Below are 25,589 nucleotides of genomic sequence, written 5' to 3' on the forward strand. Positions count from 1 at the left end.
AGCCGTTATGGTGGTTTTTGCAAAGTATTTCAATTTCTTATTTAGATCCATTTTTAATTCCTTACTAATTTTCTAGAGATTTTTGTGCATCATATTTTTCTTTATGATTCTATTTATTTGGTCACCAACTATGAAGGAAATACAATGTTAGATATTAAGAGAGAGAACCTTTAGATATCATTAGAGTTTTGGGATTTATGAGCCTATCATGTAACATTTTGGCTTTTTAGTTTTCCACATTAATAATAATAATAGTAATTATTATTATTATTATTATTATTATTATTATTGTTATTATTGTTATTATTATTTGTGAGATTGTTATATTTTCACTCTTATTTTTTTCTCCATGATTATTTTGATTTTGATTTTGATTTGTTTTTTTAGTTTACGGGAACAATAGTTTTGTTCAAAGTATGGTGCATTAAAAAGGTTTTGCAATATGCACCACATATTTCAAATTTATTGTCTTCAACTAAACATGAAAAAAATATTGAAATCGGTTATTTTATAAGTATCTACAAAATTAAATTAGGAAAAAAAAATCTCTCCCATTGATTGAACACTTTGGTTCAATGGATTGAATTATTAATTCAATATTTATTTAAGTGGATAAGCAATCATATACACAATTAAACTCTCTCAAATATCCAATGATATAACATTACAAATATTAAACATAGATAAATGATATCTAGGTTGTTACAGTATATAGTTCTTATAAAGTACTTCCAAACCATCATTGCCTTCTAAAAATATCAGTCACTTTCACTTTTTAGAAAGCTTAACCATCTTTGGACTACCAGGAGGAGATTGCTTTTTGAATTTGCACTTTGAACTTGAAGTCATAAGCATTTTAGTGGTACCCAAATGAGAGATTTCAATCAGAAATGAGTCATCATCAATGGGAAGGGGCTGCTTCCATATGTTCCCATCAATGTTCATGTAAATATGGTTAGCAGCAGCTTTGTAAAGATCAAAGCGGATTCGATCCACCTAAATAGAAAAATCAAGAGAGTATAATTGAATCATTTTTCACTGTTTTTTAACACTTTTCTTCATAATCATCAATATTGTTATTGTTAACAAAAATAACAAGTCGAAAACAACATATCATAAACTAAGACAAGATCTACTCTATTAAATGAATTTATTTATCATCTAATAACAAAAAGAATTAGAAACAAATGTAGAAACTTCCAATTCAAAATTGAGGGTGGAACTTAGTATATAAGGGAAAATTCTTTTTGATCTTAGATTTTCATCTCGATTTCATGGCTTCAACAAAAGACTTCCCACTTCCAATATTGATATGGAACATGGCCAAGATGAGAATGGAAATATCAAGAAATATCCAATCACATAACAAAAAGTTTATGCATCTTAAGGATAAATTTAAATAGCTTTGATTAAAGTAATGAAATATATATATATACACACACGTTAAAAACAAGTATGCTAGCTGACAAATTTGAAGAATGTGAAGTTACTTATCTTCATTCATAAATTTTAACAATCTTGAAAACTACATGCATAGTAATATTATTGGTTAAGCTTATGGTATGTTATAATAGAAATTTGGTAGTTCCCATGTCTGATCTTACTTAGCAGTATGAATATCTAAATCGAGCTTGCTACTTCACTTTCTTATGTTATCTTTAGATGAAGCATAAAGGTCAAACTTTTTATATACTAGCCTATCTCGGGTTCAAGGCAAATATACATTCATCAATCTAACCTGTGCAAGACGGGTTCCACAACCATGCCAAGAGTCTTTAAAACCGATCACCTCAAGAAGTCCATCATCTACAAAAGAGGGCGTAAATTTTCTCTGCACATTATAATAAAGGTAAAGTTATTCAATTTAACTTTTTTTTTTTTTATCAAGGAAAGACAAAGTTAGCTTAACTTTAACTATCATGAAAGATTTACTTCTCTTAATCTTTCATGAAAGTACACAACATTTTTACAAAATAGAACTCACTTCTCTTTTTTTCTTTACATTTGATCGTTCCCATGGGTCTACTTCACCGAGAAAGCATGGCAAGTTAAGACAAACAATTGACTTGATGCTGTATATAGAAAAGAAATTATGAGAACAAGTCAGGTGCAAATTATACAAAAAATTAACCTAAAACTGAATTATATAACATTAAAAGAATGTAAGAAGAGACTTTGCTACAATTTTAAGGTAACCATTCAACTTCATATATGGGACCTATAATGACAAAAGAATTGTTCAGCTTGAACAAGAGAGACATTATGTCTAGGTGAGGCCGTATTTAGTGCATACTAAATTTCAAGTCATGACATCCAAGTTTTGTGGCAAATGGGTTAGATAGAGAAACAAATGCCAAAGCTTTGGTTTAGGCAAGATATCTAGGAAGTTTTCATATAATAAGTCTTTGTTAGATGTTCTTAATTTTTCTTAAGAACTTACCGTTGCTACAACCTCCATTAAAAAATTGATGTGTGAACAAAATAATGAAATAAAAACTAAAAAACTATAAAAGTATACTTCAACTGTGTATAGACTTGGGACACTGGAACTTCTCTTTTCCACATGTCTAAATAAAGAGAGACAACCCATAATCTATTTAGTCTAATTAGAATATTAATTTATGACTTATGTCAAAGAGGTTATGTAGTCATTGGATTTCTAAATTTCAACGGTCTAAAAGTATAGGCATTGAATAATAACTTAATAATCATTAAATGAGAACTTGAAAGTCATTTGAACAATTAGAGAGAATCTACTTAATCTCCAATTATTGTTTGAATCCCTCTTCATTTATAAAAATTCTTCAATTTTTACTTTCTTGCATTATGTTTTTCTATCTTGTCAAATGCATTATTGGATTTGTAAAAATATCTTAAGATATTATTAAAATATTATAAATAAATCATTTAAATATAAAATTACAATATTCATTTGTAATAAAGATTCCTTTATTTTTTAAAATATATAAGCTAACTTTCTCAATTTCTAGAATCTTTTAATTGCATTAAACATTGATTTCTTAATCTTAGGGATTCAAATATCCTATCTAACAAATTATCCACTTGCTGGACCCACATGTAACATATGACCTGTGTTGGTAAGTATTATTTATCTAATACACATTGTTGGCTTACTTCCCATACTTTCCTTCAATTTCTTTGGTTCTTTTTCGAAAAGTGGTGTTTTTTTAAAACATTCTCTCCTCACCTTTTCATCCTCCTCTAAATAGCCTTAGTAATCAATCCTATGAACATTAGGTGATATTATTGGTACATCCATTTCTTTATGATAAACATCTTTTAAAATTAATTTTCTAATTCCATGGCCTTCCATTTCTTTGGTTTTTTTTTCCTGAAAAGTAGTGCTTTTTTAAAAACATTCTTTCATCACCTTCTCATCCTCCTCTAAATAGACTTAGTAATCAATCCTAGGAACATTAGGTGAGATCATTGGTGTATCCATCTCTTTAAGATAAATATCTTTTAAAATTGATTTTCCATTTTCATAATCTCCAACAATCTAACTACAGGTTAGGTAACCTTAACAACCTTCAAAATAGCATGGCCATCTCTCTATTAATTAGGTAACTACCATTGTTCTTCATTTTAGCCCTTGAAAATTCATTTCTATTTCTAGAAACTACTTCTCATAACTTGGCATCAAAATAGGAATAAAAATGAAGGAATTTCATATGCTTACACTCATGAAAGAAATAAGTATGTGGGAATAAAGTATTTGCACATTTTCAAAATTTTAATGTTTTTCAATATATTGTATTTATCATTAATTTATATGTCTAATGCCTCTCTTTTTATTTGAAGAAATCAAGAAAAATGATATATTCATTGGTTTATGTTTATGATATAATTATTACTTGATTTAAAATTTTTGTTATCTCATTACATGGATTAGTTAATCTAATTAAATTCAAATTTTACAGGGAGGACCTCAGGCCACTTAGTTGGTAGATATAGACCCTAACCACTTCAAAAAGCCAACTATGCTAAAAAAAATTGAGTGGCTATATGATTTTAATTGTTGCTTGTTTTGGGATTAATCCATCTTTTTTAGAGTGCACTTTGATGTTTTTGTCAAGATGTATGCCCACATAAAACAAAATATTTAGCTGGTGATAAAGAAATCTAAATACCAATGACCTTTCACGATCTCCGTCTATGATTAATTTCTTTCTCAAGAGTCAAAGAAAAATAAACGAAATGCCTTATAAATTAAAGAAGTATAAAATAGATGTACCTTTAATGAGGGTGGGAGAGAAAGAATTCTACAATCTTTTACCATCTTGTATATATCCTATTCAACTTGACATTAATAACAATGTTATGAAGGACTAATGAAGATTGTGGATGTTACTTCCTAATCTATTCAAGGTTGAAAATAAGTCAAAACTATGATAATATAAAACTAAGTAAGAAATCTATTCGATATCTAAAACTTTAAATCTCCTTTAGAGTCTTGGAAAGAGTTGGATTATTTTTTGAACCCTTTTAAATTAGTTCATTTTCTATACATTTTTTTCAACAATTAGTATCTTTGACATGTCATTTTATTATTTGGATCTAGAGTATGATCGTATTCAAGTACAGATAATTGGAAAATGACTCGATTTTTCAGTTAGAAAGATTAAAAAAAAATTATCAAAATTATAATAGGTTAGAAAGGAAAGATTCTTTTGTTGGTTAGACTAACCAAAAAGTTGATATGAAATTTAATTATTATGGAAATTTTGATCATATTATGGAAACCTAGAGATTCATTTCAAAATTGTGATGATTATAATTTTATTATATGGATTCTAAAGGAGTTGTTTAACTATCTTTTCTTTGATTTCAAAGGCACCTAGGGAAGTACCCACATTGGGGATTTACCAAAATTCATCTGACATAAGAGTGTTGAAGCAAAAGAGCAAGTTTAAAAAATAAAAAAATATGAAGATAGCATTTAAATATTTACCTGTGAGGTATGTTTATTTCCTTCCATTGTCCCTGTTGATCCTTTACCTTAATGCTCATGGGTAAAACATCAATCCTACATCAAAGGCATGCCTCTAACATTCGTAAATAAGAAATGTAAAAATAGCATTACATTAGTCCAAAAACTAGTGGATTCAAAGTCAGTGAGGGAACCCTACCGCCAAAATGTTTTTGAATTCAAACACAATTGACGGATCTTTCCCTTCTATGTGGACTTAAAACAAGAATAAATTATCATTAAAATGAAAAAAAAAATTATCATATAATAATTATTCAAAGATTTTCCATATGATTCACTAATATAGATTTACATATACTAAGTACTTGAAGGTGATTGTCCCTTTTATGCATGGCGAAGCCCAAAATCATCCTAGGCTATGCCTAGGTTGGAGTTTCAACTCCTTGTTAACATTAGTTGGTCCCATTTGGATCATTCCATTTATTAACTCCATGACATATGTAGATTTGCTTACATTGATTGCCTCAAGATTATTTCCCCCTTTATGCATTGTGTATGGCAAGTTCCAAAATCAACTTCGACAATGCCTAGGTGAGAGTGTCAACTTCTTGTTAACTTTAATTGGCCCCATCGCATTCTATTTACCACTTTGACTTCCCAAAACAATGCAATTTAGTTAATAATCTTTCCATGTTAGCTATGAGAAATGACCATCCACTTACCTAATTAAAAAGGTTCATTTGAAGAAATCCTGTTTATAACCCCACAAGAAGTTGTTTAATAAATAATTCAATCATGACATAATTGATCAAAGCTCAATTATTACATATTTTGCATTTATTTTATATTTCTCAAATGACATTAAGTTCTAATGACACCATTCTAACTAAGAGTATTACAAATCCCTATCATATTCTCATAATTATTTTGTTTATATAGTATTTTTTATCTTGTTAATTATAGGATATTTTCACCAAGAATAAAGGATGAAGAATTGGTTATTGAATGTTAGACATCTGTCTCTCCGTGGATAACATCAAAGTTCAACAATAAAGGTTTCATTTTAGCTAAGAATTAAGTAGCAATACTAGTTGTCAATATATCCAATTTAAAGACTAATCTCACCTATTCATTTTTCAAAATTGAAGCTCTCATCCAATTTCCTAATTTGCAGCCCATTGAAGAGTAATTTTTGTCCTTAGTTTGAGAAGTTGAATTTGAACTATCTACTTATCTACATCTTATTAAATGTAGTATTTCTATATTTCATTTGAAAAGAGAAATAAAAATAGTTTTAGCTTGACATTTAGGCAAGGTTTTTATAGAGGCTTTTTTTAGAGATAGTTTTTCCTATTCACTAAGTTTCCTTCTTCCAAAGCTTGGAAAGAATGTCTATGTAATACCTTCATTAAAGTATGAATTTATGAACAATCCTATCTAGTGGAAGGGTGAACATTCTTTTGAAACTCCATGAATATTTTATGTATTTCAAATTTCAAATATAATTTTTTTAGGACTACTTTTTCTAGAAATACATATTCATATAGATATTACTTAGATTGTCATTTGACAATGCTTGTTTCATATTTTGATTCTTTGTATTTGAAATATGTTGTTAATCCTATTTGAGTGAATTAAAACAACAAACTTCTTTCTCAATTAATAGAATTTTCAAATAAGTTTGTTTTTTTACTATTTTATTGTTGAATTTTTAGATTCTGCTTCAATCTAATGCTTTGGAGTTGTTAATTTGACTGACAATGTTCTGCTATATTTTCTTATTTTTTTATTTTCCTTCATATATGTGTGTAAGAGGATTGAATTAAAGATTTAGTTGAGTAGATTGTATATTGTTGTGGGTTTAAAAGCTTATTTATTTAACATAGACATATTCTTATATTGCTTTTAATCCATCTAATGTGAAGAGTGTAAGTGTTTGATTAGTATAAAACAAAATTGATTTCAAATCTAGTATTGTTATTAGGCTTTTCATGATTTTAAAATTGTAAATAACTAGCTAAAGAGTTTTTGGAAATGAAAATTTTGTTGAAAATCTTCGATAATCCTTAATTTCACCATGAAGGATTGTAAGTTTTTTAGAGAGTTTTCAAGGGTGAATTTAACAAAACTAACCACTAAAAAAATCAACTCATTGCATTTTATGTCAAGAAGTGAGCATAGAAAGTCACTTCAACTTTAGCATCCATCCACTCATTTATTTGTTCTATTTATTTTTCATCTTTTGAATCTATTTTCACCTTAGAATTTTAATCAATGTAATCTCTACAATTAACCTATTTTTCAACCCTTCCCTAGTCTATCTTGAACTTGTTAATCCTACTCTGTGTGGGTTTGATATCCAATACTCATTAGGTACTACAAATTTAAGACCTTTGTACTTCAATAATCATTTTTTTCACTAAGTAAATAGACTAGTTTGAGGGTCTTGACTCAATGTCTATAGTTAGCTTGTTAAGGAAAGAAAGATTCACAAATTACCAAACATATCTTGGCTAGATTGAGAAAGTGAAAATCATGATTTTTACCTCTAGATGTCACCTTCACCATAATTTCGTACTAAAGTAATGATCTAGCCGCCAATATAGGATGTTTTCATTAGCTTATGTTTCTTTAAAATTAGAAATTTACAACTAAGAAACCTCTTATGAGGTCTTACCAACCATCGTTTACGTTGAGTCTTACTCATTATTTAAATTGGACACCTTATGTTAGTCTCCCTATACCTCACTCCTTTCTTCTCTCATTTCCTTCGTAAGCAAAATATGATAACTTATAAGTGGTCTATCTTTTCCTCTTGATAAGAAATATCTCAACAAGACCACTTTTTCATTTATGGGAGAAAAACACTCAAAAGTGGGCTTGCAATGACTTTTCAATCTTATATGTTTATGAGTAAGATTTAGTTCTACCAACCGTCATAGCAAGCATTATGCAATACAATTAGTATAACAACTTTGAATGTTATAAAATTATGAAATAGAAAACACTATTAGACATAAAATATTTGAAATCATGCCATCAAATACATACCTTGGCCATGATTTACAACAAGAATTAGTGAATACTTCGTCCTTTTTTTCATGGGAAGAAGAAGCAAACCATTCTCGATCACCCATTCCTAATATAAATAGCATAATTGTAAGTGTCATAACTAAGTTATTTTATGTAGCCAATTATCTCCTTCCAATCTCATGCATTGGAAACAAAAACTTATTTCATTTTGAAGCTTTAATCAACCTAAAAAATAAAATAATCCTAAATGAAATGAACAAAATGAAAAAAAAAAAAAAGGTTAGAAATAAATGAAAAAAAAAATATTTCTCTTAAATGATAAGTATAATAAATAATTGATTGAATATAGTAAAATCAATATGCTTACCTAAAATCTTATAAACTACAAAATTGGGGAAGCAATTTTAACATTAATTGTTCATTAATAAAATAATGTATATCAAATTAAAAAGTTTATTATTAAAAGATAAATCTATATATTGAAATGGAGTGAAATTGGAAAGAAGATCAAATTTATTCTTAGATCTCCCAATTAAGCCAATAGAGAAAACAAATAATGGAGTTAATTGAATACAATATTGAGGCAATGCCTATATTATATTAAATCTTGAAAGAGATTGATTATATAATAATTTTGAAGACAAGGAGTCCAACAAATTAAATTTATTACCAATGATAAAGTAGCTCCAAAATGTTGTTCTGAATTCTTTGTATCCGCCCTACAAGAAATACTCATTAACAAATCAAAAAAACTTTCATCCATTAATTTAAACTATTAATGCATACCATACTAAACATGTTAATAAGTGATTGTTTCCTAGTTGGAGATATTTTAGAAAAAAAAAAATAATGGTCATTCATATTTGAACCAAGTGAATAATTTAAAAATTAAACTACCATATAAGTGTCAAGAATGAAAAGAGATTGTGAATAAAAAATACATATTCAATGTTCCATAATATACTGATGTCTTATACAATTAATCAACATGACCGTGATGAATGCAATCTACTTGAACTTGTTTTGGGATCATTGAATAGAGAATTGTAATCCCTTTTGGTCCTTGCCTCAAAATAATATTTATTATTCTATTGCGTTGATGCATGTGTAGTTAAAAGAAAATAAATAGGATATGTAAAGCATATAAATACATAGCAAAGTCAATTGGTTGTAATCTCTATAATAGAGGGACTTCCAACATTTCCATTTATTAAGAAAGCATTAAAGGTTTCTAAGAATAAAGAGGGTATCTAGAATTTAGAGGAATTTCACATTTCCTTATGTTTGTTTTAAAGTTTTTAAAAGGTCCATGGGTTGTCATTTTTGTATTAAAGCTACGTTTTGTTTGGTTTATGAAAAGTGCTAAAACAAGAAAAAAAAAATCTAATATATATATTCACTTAATTTCAATTCACCAAAACTAAACATTCACTAAACGTCCATGGGATGCCCACATTTTTTTTTTTTTTTTTTTTTTTGTTATTGGAATAGATCTATTCCAAATGCATTAAAAGTCATGCTCCTTTTTTTCTTCGTAGGATTTATATGGGTCGAGTTGATCTCTTGATCTAATGGTTGGAATATGGTCATCCAGAATGGAGGGCTGGAAGGGCTAGAAATAAGCTAAAGGAGTAAAAAAACTAAAACATGAGAGAAAGGAAGGTCTTTTAGGGGAGAGGTGGGGGGAGGGAAGGGAGGGGGGAGGGGAAAGAGAGAAAGAGAGAGAGAATCCCATGTCAAATAAGACAATGTAAGAGGCAGGGAGGATGTCCACATGGGGCCCTCACATGAATACTCTTTTCACTTTCTTGTTCTTCCTTGTCTTTCGGTTTACCAATTTGCCCACATCCCCCTTTTCTTTCTATCAACAATCTAGTCCATTCCAATTTTTACCAAACAGACATACTTTTCTTTTACACTATTGTAACTTTTTTCTTCTTGAGTATCAAATAGTATCTAGATTTAATACGAAGATAAAATTTTAGTATTAAGATTTTAATATTACTTTTCATTTCACTATTTGTAACTTTTTTTATAATTTATTTTAACAAACAGATCTTTAAAGTTAAATAATTTTTAGTAATAAATGTCTAGAAAATAACAATGATCAATAATATCTTTTAGAAAATAAATTTAAAATCTTTTTTCTTAAAATATATCAAGTTTTTTCATAAACATATTTTTTACTCAATTACTGATGAAGTATTCTAAATTGCTTTTTATTCAAGAATTTTTAGTATTAATTGATTCACTTTCTAAATTTTAAAATTTTAAAAATAAGTATACTCATTAAAAAAAAATCTAAATCTATATCTTGCTTGATTAAAATTTTATTTAATTGGTAAAAAGTTCTTAAAAAATAGAAATATTTGCAAAAAAAAAAAAAAAAAAAGTTATTCTAGATCAATTTTGATTCATTATCCTAATACTTTTGGGTTTATTTTTATTTTTAAAAAAGTTTAAACTTATTAATGAATGTAATACATTAGATTAAAGTATCAAACTATTTCTCCAAACTACTCATTTGAACTTGGAATATCTTGCTACCAATTTTGGCAGCAAGATTTTTAACTCATTTTAAATGCAGTTTTTTATGTATGGAGAGTAGCATGTGAAAATTAACTACTAGGAAAAGCTAAAAACCAAAGAAATAAAATTCAAATTACTATATAGATTCAAGCAACCTATTGCAAATCGGAGTTTAATTGTTGAGATACACAAGCTTTCAACAACTAGAAAGCATATTTTATATTTTTTTAATATGTATAGTCATGTATAGCATAACCTACTAGCTCTTTGTCATCCTATGGTTATGTTACGTAAGAAAGAGTATGGAGCTATACGTTCAAGGTAGCAAAATGGAAAGTATTGATTTCCAAAATTATTAAAATATTAGTAAGATATAATTAGAAATAGATTACACAACAATTACTGATAATCCTATCCATGATAGCAAAAATAATATCAATTTTGAATGAACTACTTAAACCTGATGTCTGAGTAATAAAATTATTTGGTTGTTGGTGTTGGGAAAAATAGTTTCTTAATTATTAATTTGCAATCAACAAATATATTCTTATATAAAATAAAAGGAGATGTAGTATGAAGATACTACCATATGGGTCAAATCTGCTTCAGAAGTACTAGGATATGAAAAAGCCTGTAGCAAGCTGTTTGGAATCATCGTCATCCTCATTAGAAAATCCCAACTAGAATACATTTTGCAAACATAATAGTTAGTATGAGCATTGGACATTCAAGTGTTAAAGATGGAGTGGGTGATTTCTAAATAAAAAATTCTTTCAAGAACATGAATTTGATAAAAATTTAGTAAGTATATCAATTTAGTAATATTAAACTAAGTATGTCTCTAATGTTTCATTGTGGAAGAAATTATATATCTCTACTAATTATAATAATGCACAAGGTGGGTAGATAGTAAGGGAATCCTTAAAATATGTGCTTAAAATTTGTTAAGTTTTATGTCATTATTTTCTTTTTCTTTTTGTAGATGGGAACTGCATGCAAGTGACTAATCCAACACTAATTTAAAATCATGCTAAAATTTTGTTTTTAGAAATGATCAAAGACAAAACACCTTCTTCTAAGTAACTATTTATAATGTATATCAAAGGAACAAGGTAAGATGAAAAACTTAGTTACCTATCTATAACCCTTTCTTCTGCAGCATACACTTTTTGCAAGAACAATGACACATTGGTGATGTTTGCATGAGTTGGAGTATGATTTTTCTGTAAGTTAACAAAAAAACTATTTCACATATGTGATTTATATGTCACAAGCTATTTTATAAGCTATGAATTTATGTGGTATTTAACATCCATTCATAATAGCTAGGAAATATAGAATGTTTGAAATAGTAAAATTGTCTATCCCTAGATCATCTAACAATATGATTAAATTGATCTAGAAGTTAATAAATAGTAAAGAGTTCTTTGTTTTAGGGTACTTATTAAATTAACCTAATATTTAAAATTACTTTCCTACATGAAGATGTACTAAAAAATTCATACCATCACAATCAAAACAACAATGAAGTAATTGTGAAATTTTCATGTATGGAATGATATTCTAATTAGCTAGCTAATTAGTCTAAAAAAATCAAAGGGTTGTAGGAGCACATGATATGGAATAAAGGGACTCCAAATTTAGTATATATACAATTAGTTATTTCCTTATAGAAGAAAGATTTTATTTGGGCTACCAAAGAAAAATATTTTACTAAATTAAAAAAATTGAGGGTTCCAATTCTTTGCCAAATGAGCATTCTTAGGAATTAAATGATTCCAAAATGTATAAATTAGTTAAAGTAAATGTATTTCCCCTAGATTGATCAAGTTGTCTTCATGTCAATGAATGACTTCAAATATATTTGTTAACCTTAAAATCTTTAATTCACTTATACTTGTCAATATGCTTGATGACTTAATTCTTGCAGTCCTTAGTAGAATCATTGGTTGTCATATCCTAATCAACCGTCAATGCAATATGAATAAGATGTTTGAAAGTTAATTGAGTACCACTTTATGGTTTTTATACAATTTCTTTTTAGAAAAGCTAATATTTATTTTTCTATCATTCTTTGGAGAAAACTAAAAGATTAGTAGTTGAAAGGAAAAAGAAAAAAAAAAGAAAAGAAATATTGAATTAAAAATATACAATCCAATTTTAAATAACAAATTGTCTAATTGGGGATGAATTCACTAAGAAAATATTATATTTTTAGAGTAACTATTGAATGAAACTTCAAAAAAAAAAAAAAAAAAACTCCAATATTAACTGTTGTCATCTTACCCATCCTAGTGAAAGGGAAAAGTTAGTTTGAGATCCCAAAGACAGTATGGCAATTGGTGGTTTTGGATCAATTTTTAAATTGTTGATGAGTTGTAGGAGCCTATTAGCTTTAGCATCCCCACTCACGACCTGGTGAACCATATATGAGTTCAAAAGAAATCCAACTATATAGAATAAAATAAAAAGCATACATAGTACTACCAATAAAAGCTATCAATAGTTGACTTACTAGTAGTTTTAGTGTCTTTTTGTACTTATCCTTCATAACTCTTTCTGTCAAATATGTATGTTGATTGAGTATCTCTAACATATCAAGAAGAGGAAGTTTTGAAACATCAACAACCTGAGAATTGAAAGTAATACTATAATCAATAGGTTGTTTCATGAAAAAACAATTCAACCAATGTTTATTCATAAGATTCAATTTGTTTTAAAACATTACCTTATCAACATCATCATCTGTGAGGTCATGCAATTGTAAAAAAAAATCCTTTCCTAATATAGCATCGTCTTCAGAGTTAACCATTGCCACCAAAAAAAATTGATGTAATATTTTGTAACTGTAACAACAAATTTAAAGATTTAATTCATAAAATTCAATTGTAGTTTTAATTGAAATGTATATAAGTGGACTAGAAGCAATTATTGCTTAACCATTAAAAAAATTACATGTAAAGGATAAATATCATTAACAAAAAAGTTCTTGTGTATCTACATATGAAATTATGAAGGAAAATAGCTTATATACCAAAATACAAAGTCAAGAAAATTAAATCATCCTTAACATATTAAAGGTTATTTTTATCCATATTAAAGAGTCATCCCTGCTTGTTATCAATGGAGGTAAGGAATTTACATATGTTCAAAATTCAAAATAATTGACAATTAAAAACTAATTTACATAAAGGGCAACATTGTTAAACTAATTGTTTATATATATATATATAAATTTAGATAATCTTGAGATAGTATAATTCAAAATTTAATCCTATCTAATTTGATATTTTATAGTTAAATTTTTTTTAATCAAATATCTTAAAATATCATATTTTCACATCAAAATAAAATTGAATATTTGTTTCTTCACAATTTCTTTCATTGAATTTTGTGAAAGAAAATTAAGGAAAATATGATAATGTGTAACAAGATAATGATAACTAAAAATGTAAGTAATTTTCACTTTTTTAATATAAGATTAAAATATATTTTATTAATTATCCACATGGTTATCAGGTAATTATGTTAAAAGGTATATGAATCTTATAATTGGGTCAACATGCATAAAAAGATGCATGATTGTTGCTAAGCCTATGAAAATTTATCGATATATAAAAACACTCTTTATCATTCACACTTATCAATTTGTATATTTAAAAATTCTTAATTCTCATTATTTGTTTCTAATATCAAACCATTAAAAATATTATTTAAACACATAGAAGGCACTTATACTAAATGTGTAAGACATTTGTACTAGTTGTACAAAACTTGTATAAGTGTTATTGTGAATATACTTATGTGCTTTTCTTTATTTTTTATTTGTTTTTATATCACTATTATTTACATAGTTGCATAGATATCAAATACTATTTTTTTTTTTTTTAATATACTCACACATGTACAAGGCACTTATATTAAATATAAAAGACATTTGTATAAGTTCTACAAAACTTATATAGGTATGTCTATTGTGAATATATTTACGTAATTTCCTTTGTTTTCCTTATTTACTTTTTATACCATTAGAAACACCGTATAGTTACATGTATAAATGTCAAATACAACCTTTTTTTTTTTTTTTTTACATTTTCACACATATATAAGTACTTGTACTAAATGTATAACGCAACTATACTAGTTGTACAAGTTTATATATTACAAATGTATTTGTGCTTTTATGGATATTAATAAAAATATGAAAAATGTCTTATACATTTAATATTATTGTCATGTATATGTGTGAAAATGTGAAATAAAATTATATTTAACATTTGTCAATCTATATAAACAAAATTTCTAGTAATTTGGTATGAAAAAACAAAAAAAAAGGAAAAAAAAAAAACATGTACTTAAATTCATGACATATAGGTTTGTACATGCCTTGTTGTGCAGTTAGTATAAATGTCTTATACATTTAGTACAAGTGTCTCAAATATGTGTGCAAATATATAGAAAAATGAATTTGCAGTATGTTTATAAGTATCAAACAATGTTTTCTTGCAGTTTAATATAAAAAATAAATTAATAAAAAAATAAATTAAATTAAAAATAATACATCTTGTACATTCCATGCATAATTAATATGCAAATACCTTATATATATTATCTCTAAAAGTGAAGCAAAGGAATTGATATAATAATCATTACAATTTCAAATAAAAAATATAAGTAATTAATTAGAATTTGATTATAATTGTTTACAATTTGAAATAATCTATTAACCCGTATTATCTCTTATAATTTAAATTAAAGGCAATTTTTTTTTAATTTGAACAATTTAAGTAATACTAAGTCTTATTAAAATTAAATAGTATAGAATTTAATATAATTGTATAGCTTAATTGTAAATAATTGTTTATTAAATTAAATTTCAGAAATAAAAAAATAATAATAATAACAATCAAATATTCCATTAATGAAAATAAATTAAGATAATTGTTGCAACTTAAAAATAAAAAATAAAAAATAAAACAAAAACAATATGAATATTAAATAGATTTTAAGAAAAATTTTATTAATCATTTTTAAAATTTTTCTTGAAAGCTTAATATATTAATTATCATAAGTATTAAGGATAAATCTTAATATATTAAATAACTACTATGCTCATATGACATTTATCATTCAATCTACTGAAATTCTATCTGTTCAACCCAAATATGACATTTTTTTTATGAAAATAAATCTTTATTCCATTTTTTACTCAAAATGGTGTAATTTTTTTCATTTCTTTTCTTTTATTTATTGGTATCTTTATTGTTATTTTATTATTTATAATTTTAATATTAAAATATTAATATAAATATTATTTGTATTTTTTACTAATAAATAACTATTTACGATAATAATATTAATATTCAATACACATTATTATAAATATTATTCATATTTTTTTCATAATAAGTAATTATTTGTAATAATACATCAAAAAATAATGTTTATATTAAATAATATTAAAAGTACCAATATATACAATACATATCTAATTATTATGTTAAATAATATTAAAATTTAAATAATAATAATAATAATAATAGAAAGTAAGATGAAAAGATACTTAAAAATAAAGAAAAGAAAAAATAAATAAAAGAATGATATTTTCGTCTTTTGATCCCAATGACTCCATTTAACATACCCTAAAGCATAATTCTTCTAACCTTATTTTGAAAGGCTTGTGAAAATCTAAAAATGATATTTGAAGGTAAATAGAATATTTATGTATATTTAAATACTACTATTTGACTATACATCCCAAGCTTCTCTAAGATATTGTTTGAGAAAACAAAAAACACATACTGGTATTCAAATATGATACAGGAAGTAAATTATTTACTTAATTAAAAATATTTAAAATATCATAATTATTCTTATCCTTAATAAAATATTATTTGAAATATAGTTCCCAAATCATAAAATTCACTTACACCCTGGTAAAAATTATTTTAAAAAGACAATCATTCACATATTCACATTTTCTAAATCTTGATTGCATCTTCTTTTTCTACTATCATCGTTTAAATAAAAAATAATTAACTACTAAAACTTTAGAAGGACATAAAATGATAATAATTAATCATGTAAAAATATAGATTATTAAAAAAGAGAGTCCAAACTATCTGCTACCCTAAAACACCTGTAGCATTTTTTAAATTTTTGTAACTTTTAGATTTTTTCAAAATCTTATTAATAGTCAAATTTTTGTAACCATAAATTATATCTCGTATATGTTTACCATCATGTTTGATAAAAATTAACTATTGAAAAGAGAGAAAAAAAAATTCTGATAATTACTACAAATGTATAACTTTCACTTAAGGATTACTTATAATAACTTTTATTATGAATACTAATGAAGAAACAGTTCCAAAAATCATTGAAGTAAATTCTAATTAGATTTATCTTATAATAAAATCATTTGAATTTTAAATGCATTATGGAATTAATTCAATCAAATAATTGAGTTATATAAATGGAAAATTTTGATTTAATGTTATTTTATTTGCAATTAAATTGAAAACTATTATTCATATTATATATAGTTATTAGATGTAACCATCCAATGTTTTTGGGTGATTGGATTGAAGGCTAGAAAATATCTATATATATATCTAAATATAATAGGAGTTAGAATCATTAGTTAATTTTAAGTTTTATAGGATATATTGTAAGTTAAATTTATTTTTAATTAACTTTATTTGAACAAATGTAAGGATTTTCAGCCATAAAAGGTTCAGGGGAAGGCCCAACTTTCATAATATTTGGCCTAAAGAGATGTTTTCTGATTTTTACTCAACATAACTAATATAGTAGACTATTAAAATTGAAATAAGGATTAAAATATTAATTAAAAATATTATTAAATTAACTTATATATAAATGTATATAGATGTACCAGCGGACCCAAACATCCATTAATAGTGCGTATCAATCAAATTCACATAATGATAAGTAGAAATTACCAAGTTATAAAGTCATTAAATTAAACACGAAGTAAAAGGAAATACTGCAGTAGACGGTGCTTCCAATATTACCTGTCTCCCAAGATTAGATTTGGAATTATCTTCGACAATATCTCCGCAGCTAATGGGAGGCCATCACACTGCTGTATAATGTCATCTTCCATTTTCTGAGCCTCTTTCGTTGCAAAGCCAGCATCTTTAAGACTTCGTTCGTACAGAAACGTTGTTGGGGATGGAGGGGCCATGTGATGCAAAGGCATCCCCATCTGTTTGGGGATGTGGGGGAGTCTGGTTGTGATGATCACGCCTGCACTACTCTCTCTTTCTCTTTCTCTTTCTTTGACTTTGTGATTATCAAACCACTCTAACTTGTCACCCAACTTCAAATACCAGTCCATCTTAATGTCCCATATGCCGTCAAATACCATCAAATACTTGTTCCCCATCAACACACTTTTAAGATTCTCCAACAGAGCATCTTCATCCACGTCTTGCAGCCTGTCATATTTGTCCTTGCTTTCTTCCACATCCGCACATTGCTTCATCATCTCTCTCACCATCTCCTTAAGATTTTCATCTCCATCCCTAGCATTCAGTTTTTGAGATAAGCAAATCCAGATTCTGTAATGGAAGAAATCCACCACCTTGTGGTTAGTAAAAACTAATTGGGCAAGGGTTGTCTTACCGGAGCCCCCTATACCCACAATTCCAATTAAACCTTTGCCCCATTTCTTGCCATCCACAAGCTCATCTATAATCTCATCCTCTTGTTCATCAAAACATGTATTTCTCCACCTATATTCCCAATCAAGGTCTTTTGGTCTTGGAATAAATACCGGTAAGGAGGTGGAGGATGAACTGGCTGCAGCAATAGCGCTGGTGCTAGCAAGTGAACTTTCAACGACATCCTCCCTTGTATTGACAAGCTTTTTCTTTATCTTCAGCAACAGCTTTTTGGTTCTGAAAAGAAGCCAGAGCTCCGCCAGAGTGTAGCCATGGAGGGGGTCATCCTTCTTCCGTGGTTCACGCTTAGCCGACAAGATGACGCACTCTTCCAATGCGCCGATAGCATTGTACAGACAATCCTTCGTTCTAATCGGTGTTGATGGCGTGAAGCGCTTATCTTGCAACACATCTCGAATCTGTAGAAAACGAGAATGGAGGGGAATCTCATTTTCTCCCGTGTGCTCCTCCTCGGCGTCTCGCAAATCCTCCATGAACTTGCTCTTCAAAAACTCTAAATGGTCAGCAGACATTTCGATATGCACAATGACGATCAGATGAATGATTAGGTGAATTTCAGTGCGATATGAGGGTTTATGTTGTCAGTCTGACATACATATATATTTTTATATTCATCAACTTCTGCTTTTTTCTTTTTCTTGTATGAAGAAAGGAATTTCTTGTGTTTCCAACACGGGAAAAGAATACAAAGAATTTCTTTTACAAAGTTTTGATGCTTCTGCAAACCTCTGCCTTAAGCAAAGAATCCTCTTTATGTAAAGATTAATTTATCTACCTTTGCACTGCGCATAAGATCATCTTGTCTCCTATGTAATCAATTCCAGTGGCCGTGCTTTATTAATCTAGATGAGAATTCGACAGTATAAATATATTAAATGTATGTACTATCTATGGGTTTCAAAAAATATAAGGTGTTTAGGAAACTAAATTATTAAAATTTTAATTATGGAGTAAATTATATTAGTAAATTATCCTTAAATAAATCACTATTTTATTAAAAAGTAATTCTTTCTATTTGCATTTTATTTTTTTATTTTGTGAACAAAGCAATTTCATTTTTCTATTGTAATGAAATTCAGTTAAATTTATATATAATAGTTTTTTTTTTTTTTAGGACAAGTAATATCCCATATAAATTCTTAAAAAGTATTAATTCCACATTATCCAAAAAAAAATGGACTAACATTCTTTAATACATCTAAATAGTGCATTTATTGTGACTATCCGTAACAAATAAATTTTTTACTCCCAAAACCCTATTAGGGAAAAAAAGAAGGAAAAATCATCTAACCATACACCACCAGATACATATACAATTTTTCTTCAAGGAGGGGACTGCTTAGGATGGGTGGTTGCATGAGGCAATGTTTAATTTTTTCAAAAGCGCTCTAGCAACTGTCTATCCATCCGCTCGCTCCAGTTTTTCGTATTGCCAAGAAGAAGGGTCGCAGTTCATCCGTGAAGCGGGCTATAAAGCATCCCAGCGCAACGAGCTTGCCTGTGAGGCGCTATAATTCCTTTTTGCTCCTAGGGGGTGGTGTTTCCATGACTGCCTTTACTTGATCCAGGCTAACCTCTATCCCCCTTTGGCTAACCATAAATCCCAGGAATTTTCCAGCACTTACGCCAAAGGCGCATTTAGAAGGATTCAACTTCATGTCATACTTCCTTAAGAGGTGGAAGACTTCTTGCAAGTGGAGGACATGTTCCTCTTGGGTTTTTCTTTTAACCACGATATCGTCAATATATACCTCTACTGTGCGGCCGACCAGAGGTTTGAAGATCTTCGTCATTAGTCTCTGATAAGTGGCGCCAACGTTTTTGAGTCCGAATGGCATGACTTTGTAACAATAAAGACCGTGTGGCGTTATGAAGGCTGTCTTTTCTTCGTCAACCGGGTACATAGGGATTTGGTGGTATCCGGAGAAGGCGTCCAAGAAGGAGAGCATCTCTTGCCCAGCAGTGGAATCCACAATTTGATCTATCCGTGGCAAAGGGAAACTGTCTTTTAGGCATGCATTATTGAGGTTGGTGTAATCGACGCACACCCGCCATTTGCCTTCCTTTTTGGGTACCACCACTACATTTTCCAGCCAGTCCGGGTACTCCACTTCTCTGATGAATCCGGCTTTCAGCAATTTGTCAATCTCATCCCGAATAATTTTTTGTCTGTCCGGGTGAAAACGTCTAACCCTTTGTTGGACGGGTCTTGCTGTTGGCGAGACGTTAAGCCTATGAGAGGCGATGGAGAGATGAATTCCCTTCATATCAGAATGCGCCCATGCGAAAACGTCATGGCTTTGTCGGAGGGCGTCTTGGATGTTCCGGGTCTCTTCTGGCGTCAAGAGGGAACTAATATACGTGAGGTGAGTTCCTTCTTCCGAAATTTGGATCGTCTGCAAGGGATCCGCTACCGGGGGATCTTTGTCTGCCAGACTCAGTGATTGCTATTGGTCCCACGCATGGGAGGATTCAGGGAGAGGTTCATCCTCTTGACTGGTTCTTGCCTCTCGTGCTATCTGGTAGCATTGGCGAGCGGCTAACTGGCTGCCATATAGGTCGATTTGCCCATCCTTGGTAAAGAAGCTTACCATTTGATGATACGTAGAGGGGATGACTTTCATGTAGTGCAGCCATGTGCGTCCGAAGATAACATTGAAGAGTGATAAATCTTGTACCACCGAAAATTGTACGTGGAGAGTGACTGGGCCAGCTTGGACCGATAGTACAATATCTCCCAAGGAAGTAGTTGACGCTCCGTTGAATCCGGACAGAATTCGCCTAGGGTTTTCAAGGCCTGTGAGACTATGTCCCATGTGGCTAATGACCGACGCTTGCACAAGATCGGCCGAGCTGCCCGGGTCAACTAGGATGCGTCTCACGTCGAAGTCTCCTATTTCTAGGGACAAGATGAGGGCGTCGCGGTACGGCTGCAATATCCGTGTGGGGTCTACTAGTGGAAAAATGATTGTTCCATCTATAGGGTGAGGGCCCCCCCCCTAGCTATCCCAGGCTGGATGGAGTTGACATGCTCATGCACCGATGCTACCCGTAACAACCTTTGTCTCTTTCGTTTGGAGTCGTACTCCTCGTCGGATGGGCCTCCGTTAATATAGTTTATAACGGCTTTGGGGGCGGTTGGGGCCCTAGGGGTTCCAGAGTTGTGATTTCGGGAAGTATCTCCACTTCTGGCATCTGAGCGGAGGTATTGCTTTAAATGTCCCGCCTTTATGAGCTTTTCGACCAAATAATGGAGGCACCTGCACGCCTCCGTTGTGTGACCATGCTCCTTATGGAAGACACATTTTTTATTATGATCCCTTTTGGATGGGTCCGTTCCGAGGGGTCTAGGCCACCTGAAGTCGGACATGTCTTGGATCATAGGGAGAAGCTTCTCATAGGATATGGAAAAGGGTGTGAGGGGCGGCATTTTCGAGCTACTTGGCCCTTCCTGCCTTCGATTGGACGGCCTTGGCCGGTCCGGAAGTTTGGCACTTCTTTTCGCGCCACTTCTGGATGCTTGTCCGACAACTAAGACTTGTTGGGTGGCTGCTCGCATGTCATCTTCGAGCATTGAATATTTGCTTGCACGCCGGAACAAGTCGTCCATCGTCGTAGGAGGCTTTTTAGCGAGTGATTCGAAAAATGGGGTGCCTAGACAAATGCTTCGCTTGAAGATCTGCAGGACATCATCCATGTTGTAAGCCTCTACTTGTAGCACGGCCTGATCAAACTGCTTCACAAACTCCCTCAAGGACTCGTTATCTTGCATTTTTATGTTTTGCAGAGTGTTGATGTTCTGCTTATGTCGAGCAGAGCATAAGTATTGCCCCACGAAGGCTTCCGACAGGTCCTTGAAATTATCCATAGAGTTGGGAGGTAGGCGGTGGAACCATGAGAGGGCTTGTCCTTGTAGGCTGGCGGTGAATACTTTACATAGCAGTGGGTCGTTTCCTATATCGAGAGTCATAAGTTGACAATAATGCATGATATGGTCGAAGGGGTCGTTGGACCCATCGTACGTGGAGAATTTAGGCACGAGGAATCCCCTTGAGGGCTCATAATGAATAATATGAGATCAGAAAGGCGTGGAGAGCATGTCGTCCAGCCTTTTGCTGATGGAGCCAATAGGTGGCTCATTTGAGAGGTTTCTCCCAGCTTGTCGTACCGTTAGGTGCGGTTGAACATTCTGCACCATAGGGTCAGGGTGCGCTCCCCAAGTTGTGGCTACTGGCGGCCTTGGCCTCCTAGGCTCCTGTGGACCTAGTCTCGCGCGCATTGAGTCTGACAATTGGGGTTTTTTGTCGTGTTGTCTTTTTGCTGAAAGATGAGTAGAGTCTGAGCTTTCCTCATGGGGAGCTCGGTACATGGGCGTGTGTGGCTCATGTGGCTTAACGTTGCATGTTTCAGGGATTGCTCCTACTGTCCCAGGGGTATATTGACTCTGAGTCAGGCCTTGAGTTTGCTACCTGGCCTTTTGAACATTGACGACGGGGAGGCCCCGTCGATAAAGCTTGTATGCGCAACACAACATTTTCTTCTCTTAATCTTACTGTCTCCTGGAGGAGAGTTTGCAGTTGTCGCTCGCTTGCCAACTGTTTTCTTTCGATGGCTCGGCGCCATTCAGAGTTATCTTCCTCTCCCCTACCAGATGAGTGGCTTCTGGAAGGTGTGGTCATCTTTGTCAGTGACTGAATCAGTGAAGTTCCCACAGACGGCGCCAATGTTGAGGCCTTGCGTCCCGATGATCCACGTAGCTGCCAAATGGACGCACGCTTTCAACCAAGATGGAGTTCTGGTTCAGTCGTCCCTGCAAAAGGTGTCCGGACAGGGTGTCTGGACACACCCTCCGATGGTTTTTTCAGCCATGGTTAGAGAGATAAAGCAGTTGGCCTTTTACTAGGTATATCAAGCTTACCTTCCTCCTTGTGTGAAGGTCCTTATATATAGTATCAGAAGCTCTGTCTTCCTCTTTAATGGTAGGGAGACTTTTTGGCTTGTCATGATGCCTCTAGGTGGTGGCAGAGCCATCATCACCCTACAGGCGGCTGTCAGAGATCGTGGGAGGCGTCGCGGCTGTCAGAGCTCGTGGGAGATGACTTGCCATCATTCCTGTCCTTTCGCTTTGCAGGTGGCGGAATGTGGGTCGTGGCAGGCTGTCGGAATGACGTAGTAAGACTTGCTTACTTTAATCAACGATCCGGACAAACATATCCGGATAGGATATGTCGATCGTCCGGATGTGATATGGCAGTCGTCGGGATGTAATGTTTGCGAGTGTCGTGTGCTTCTCCCTGAAGGAGTCCGGATAGGGGAAGCGCGCCACGTGTCCTCTTAGGGAAATCCGGATGGAGCTAATCCGGATAGAAATGCGTGCCACGTGTCATCAGGAGGAGGGGTCCCTACACCCGGGTGGTAAAAAAACAAATGGAAAAATCCATTGGTCTTTTAAGGGGTTTACACAAGTATAAAAGATAATCATTGACTCTATGTAGCCCATTATCTTTTAAGTATTGTCCTTCCCCTCCTTTCATAAAGCTTCCTAGAAATTTCAAGTTTCTTTTTTATATAAAGTATAGAATAGAATTATTCCCCTCCTTTCATAAAGTTTCCTAGAAATTTTAAGTTTCTTTTTTATATAAAGTATAGAATAGAATTATTGACTCTGCATAGCCCATTATCTTAAAAATGTTGTCTCTCATTTTTTAAAGGTTATTGTCTTTGTAGTCATTCACATGTGTTTCAAGAAAAATAAAGTTCTTTTGCCCCTAAAGAACTATAGAAATAAAATTTTATTAAGAATTTTAAAATGTAAAAATAAAATTTTTTAAATAAGAGTATTTTAAATAAATTTTTTTCATATTTTCTAAAATTAAATATCCAATTTTTAATTATTTGAAAAAGATGAAGACGCTCCTAAAAAGAAAAACAATGTTTTGCATCAATTAGATAACTTTTAATTAAAAATAATCTAAATACTTCTTAATCCACTTGTGGTTAACATTCCATTAAAACTATACCAAATTTATTTAAAATTATTCAAAGCATCTCAATACATTATTCATTTTTTTTTTTTGAAAAATTTTTGTATCACTTTTCTAGAAAAGAATTATTAACATGTATTGATTTTCTTATAAATAATTTTCATTAAATTTTAAAACTTGTATTTACTTAAACTTCAAATGTGTTTGTATGCTTGTGTTGTTGTTGTTGCCTTTTTTTTTTTTAATCAAATACGTTCATTTATAATATGGGAATGTATACTTGAACTCAATATTTTATTTAATTCCTTTTTTTTTTAACTTTATTTTAGTAAATGCATCCTTGATCAACAACTTGATGATTTTTTTTAAAATCAAATAGTGGAGATAAAATTTTGATGATTAAAAAACAACCCACTTGCTACATCACTTATGTGAAATATTGATTTATTATTTGAAGTATTTTGGCATTACATTCAATTCATCATAGTAAGATTATTTTTCACTCAATAATTTATGTAGAATAATAAATAAATTAAGGAGCACTTTATTAAAAACTGGTTTAAATAGCAAAATATAAGTTGGATATTCATTTTAATTAAAAATAAAATTGTAGTTTGATTTAACTAGAAAATTATTTTTTTGCTAATTAATTTAATTTTAATTTGTAATTCATGTTAATAGGGAAAAGAAGATAGTTTTCATATCTTTTTAATCGAAAAAAAAAATGATGATTTTGGTTTTAGTTTGTCAATTTATTTTTGTAAAAAGAAAATATTATTCTATAATTAGTTAAATCAATTTTGATATGAAAATTTAATTTTATGAATATAATTATAATTGTTAAAGTAAGCTTGTAGGTACAAATTTTAAAAATCTTGTAAAAAATAAACAAAAAGATACGAAACTATGCAAACAAATATGTATTAGAACTTTTGTAGGGTACAATTCTTTGGAGAAATACTCATTACAACAAAAAAAAAAAAATTCCTTTTATTCTATCACTTTGATCACAATCCAATGGATAATATATTTTCACTTGCATTTGCTTTTATACTAGGTTTTATGTCATGTGCTCATGTGAACAACTCTTCAAAAGTGTAGAGTCGCTTGCCTTGGAGGATATATAGAAGCTCTCAATACATACCTGTAAACCCCTCCTTGCAAGACCAAGGGGATTATTTTTTTATTTTGGCTGCCACTACCCGAGAGAAGTGTGCTTTTCTTTTTTTGGTAGGATGGGGGGACCCCTTTTCTAAAGAGGGAACAACTTCATAGACACGGCAAGAGACGTGGGCAGCGATGAGGGTGGTTGCAAGCCCATGCTTGCTGACGTGATGAACAGGAAATGGAGGGTGGCTTGCTGAAGAAGACACCAACAGAGGA

The 25,589-nt window shown here is 30.6% G+C and overlaps 2 protein-coding genes across 3 annotated transcripts; both read right to left on the reverse strand.

The window, feature by feature from the left end:
* Positions 1-659: 659 nt before the first annotated feature.
* LOC104878918 (uncharacterized) lies at positions 660-18,853 on the reverse strand. 2 transcript variants are annotated; one of them, XM_010649847.3, is made up of 12 exons: positions 17,551-18,853; positions 13,242-13,359; positions 13,029-13,142; positions 12,800-12,928; positions 11,648-11,736; positions 11,100-11,193; positions 8,655-8,703; positions 8,003-8,090; positions 4,973-5,047; positions 1,985-2,072; positions 1,739-1,831; positions 660-996 (listed from the first exon to the last, which is right to left on the reverse strand). In XM_010649847.3, exons 1-12 carry the CDS (start codon positions 18,732-18,734, stop codon positions 769-771), a joined length of 2,349 nt encoding a protein of 782 aa, XP_010648149.1. In that variant the 5' UTR covers positions 18,735-18,853; the 3' UTR covers positions 660-768. The 2 variants fall into 2 exon arrangements, with proteins under 2 accessions (XP_010648149.1, XP_010648153.1); XM_010649851.3 differs by lacking the exon at positions 12,800-12,928.
* Positions 18,854-20,669: 1,816 nt separating this feature from the next.
* Positions 20,670-22,192, reverse strand: LOC132253520 (uncharacterized). The gene is made up of 3 exons (XM_059735699.1): positions 21,579-22,192; positions 21,263-21,482; positions 20,670-21,152 (listed from the first exon to the last, which is right to left on the reverse strand). Exons 1-3 carry the CDS (start codon positions 22,190-22,192, stop codon positions 20,670-20,672), a joined length of 1,317 nt encoding a protein of 438 aa, XP_059591682.1.
* Between the last annotated feature and the right edge of the window lie 3,397 nt (positions 22,193-25,589).

Source organism: Vitis vinifera, chromosome 3 (genome assembly GCF_030704535.1).
Source record: "Vitis vinifera cultivar Pinot Noir 40024 chromosome 3, ASM3070453v1".
Classification (NCBI taxonomy): domain Eukaryota; kingdom Viridiplantae; phylum Streptophyta; class Magnoliopsida; order Vitales; family Vitaceae; genus Vitis; species Vitis vinifera.

Coding starts and splice junctions, on each gene's coding strand:
- LOC104878918 (XM_010649847.3), bottom strand. CDS start 18,734: ATGTCTGCTGACCATTTAGAGTTTTTGAAGAGCAAGTTCATGGAGGAT. Junction 11,194..11,647: donor GAAGAAAGGGTTATAGATAG/GTAACTAAGTTT, acceptor AATGTATTCTAG/TTGGGATTTTCTAATGAGGA. Junction 997..1,738: donor GTGGAACCCGTCTTGCACAG/GTTAGATTGATG, acceptor TTTTCTATTTAG/GTGGATCGAATCCGCTTTGA.
- LOC132253520 (XM_059735699.1), bottom strand. CDS start 22,192: ATGACTCTCGATATAGGAAACGACCCACTGCTATGTAAAGTATTCACC. Junction 21,483..21,578: donor CAAGACATGTCCGACTTCAG/GTGGCCTAGACC, acceptor GGAGGCGTGCAG/GTGCCTCCATTATTTGGTCG. Junction 21,153..21,262: donor GGTTGTTACGGGTAGCATCG/GTGCATGAGCAT, acceptor CGGATATTGCAG/CCGTACCGCGACGCCCTCAT.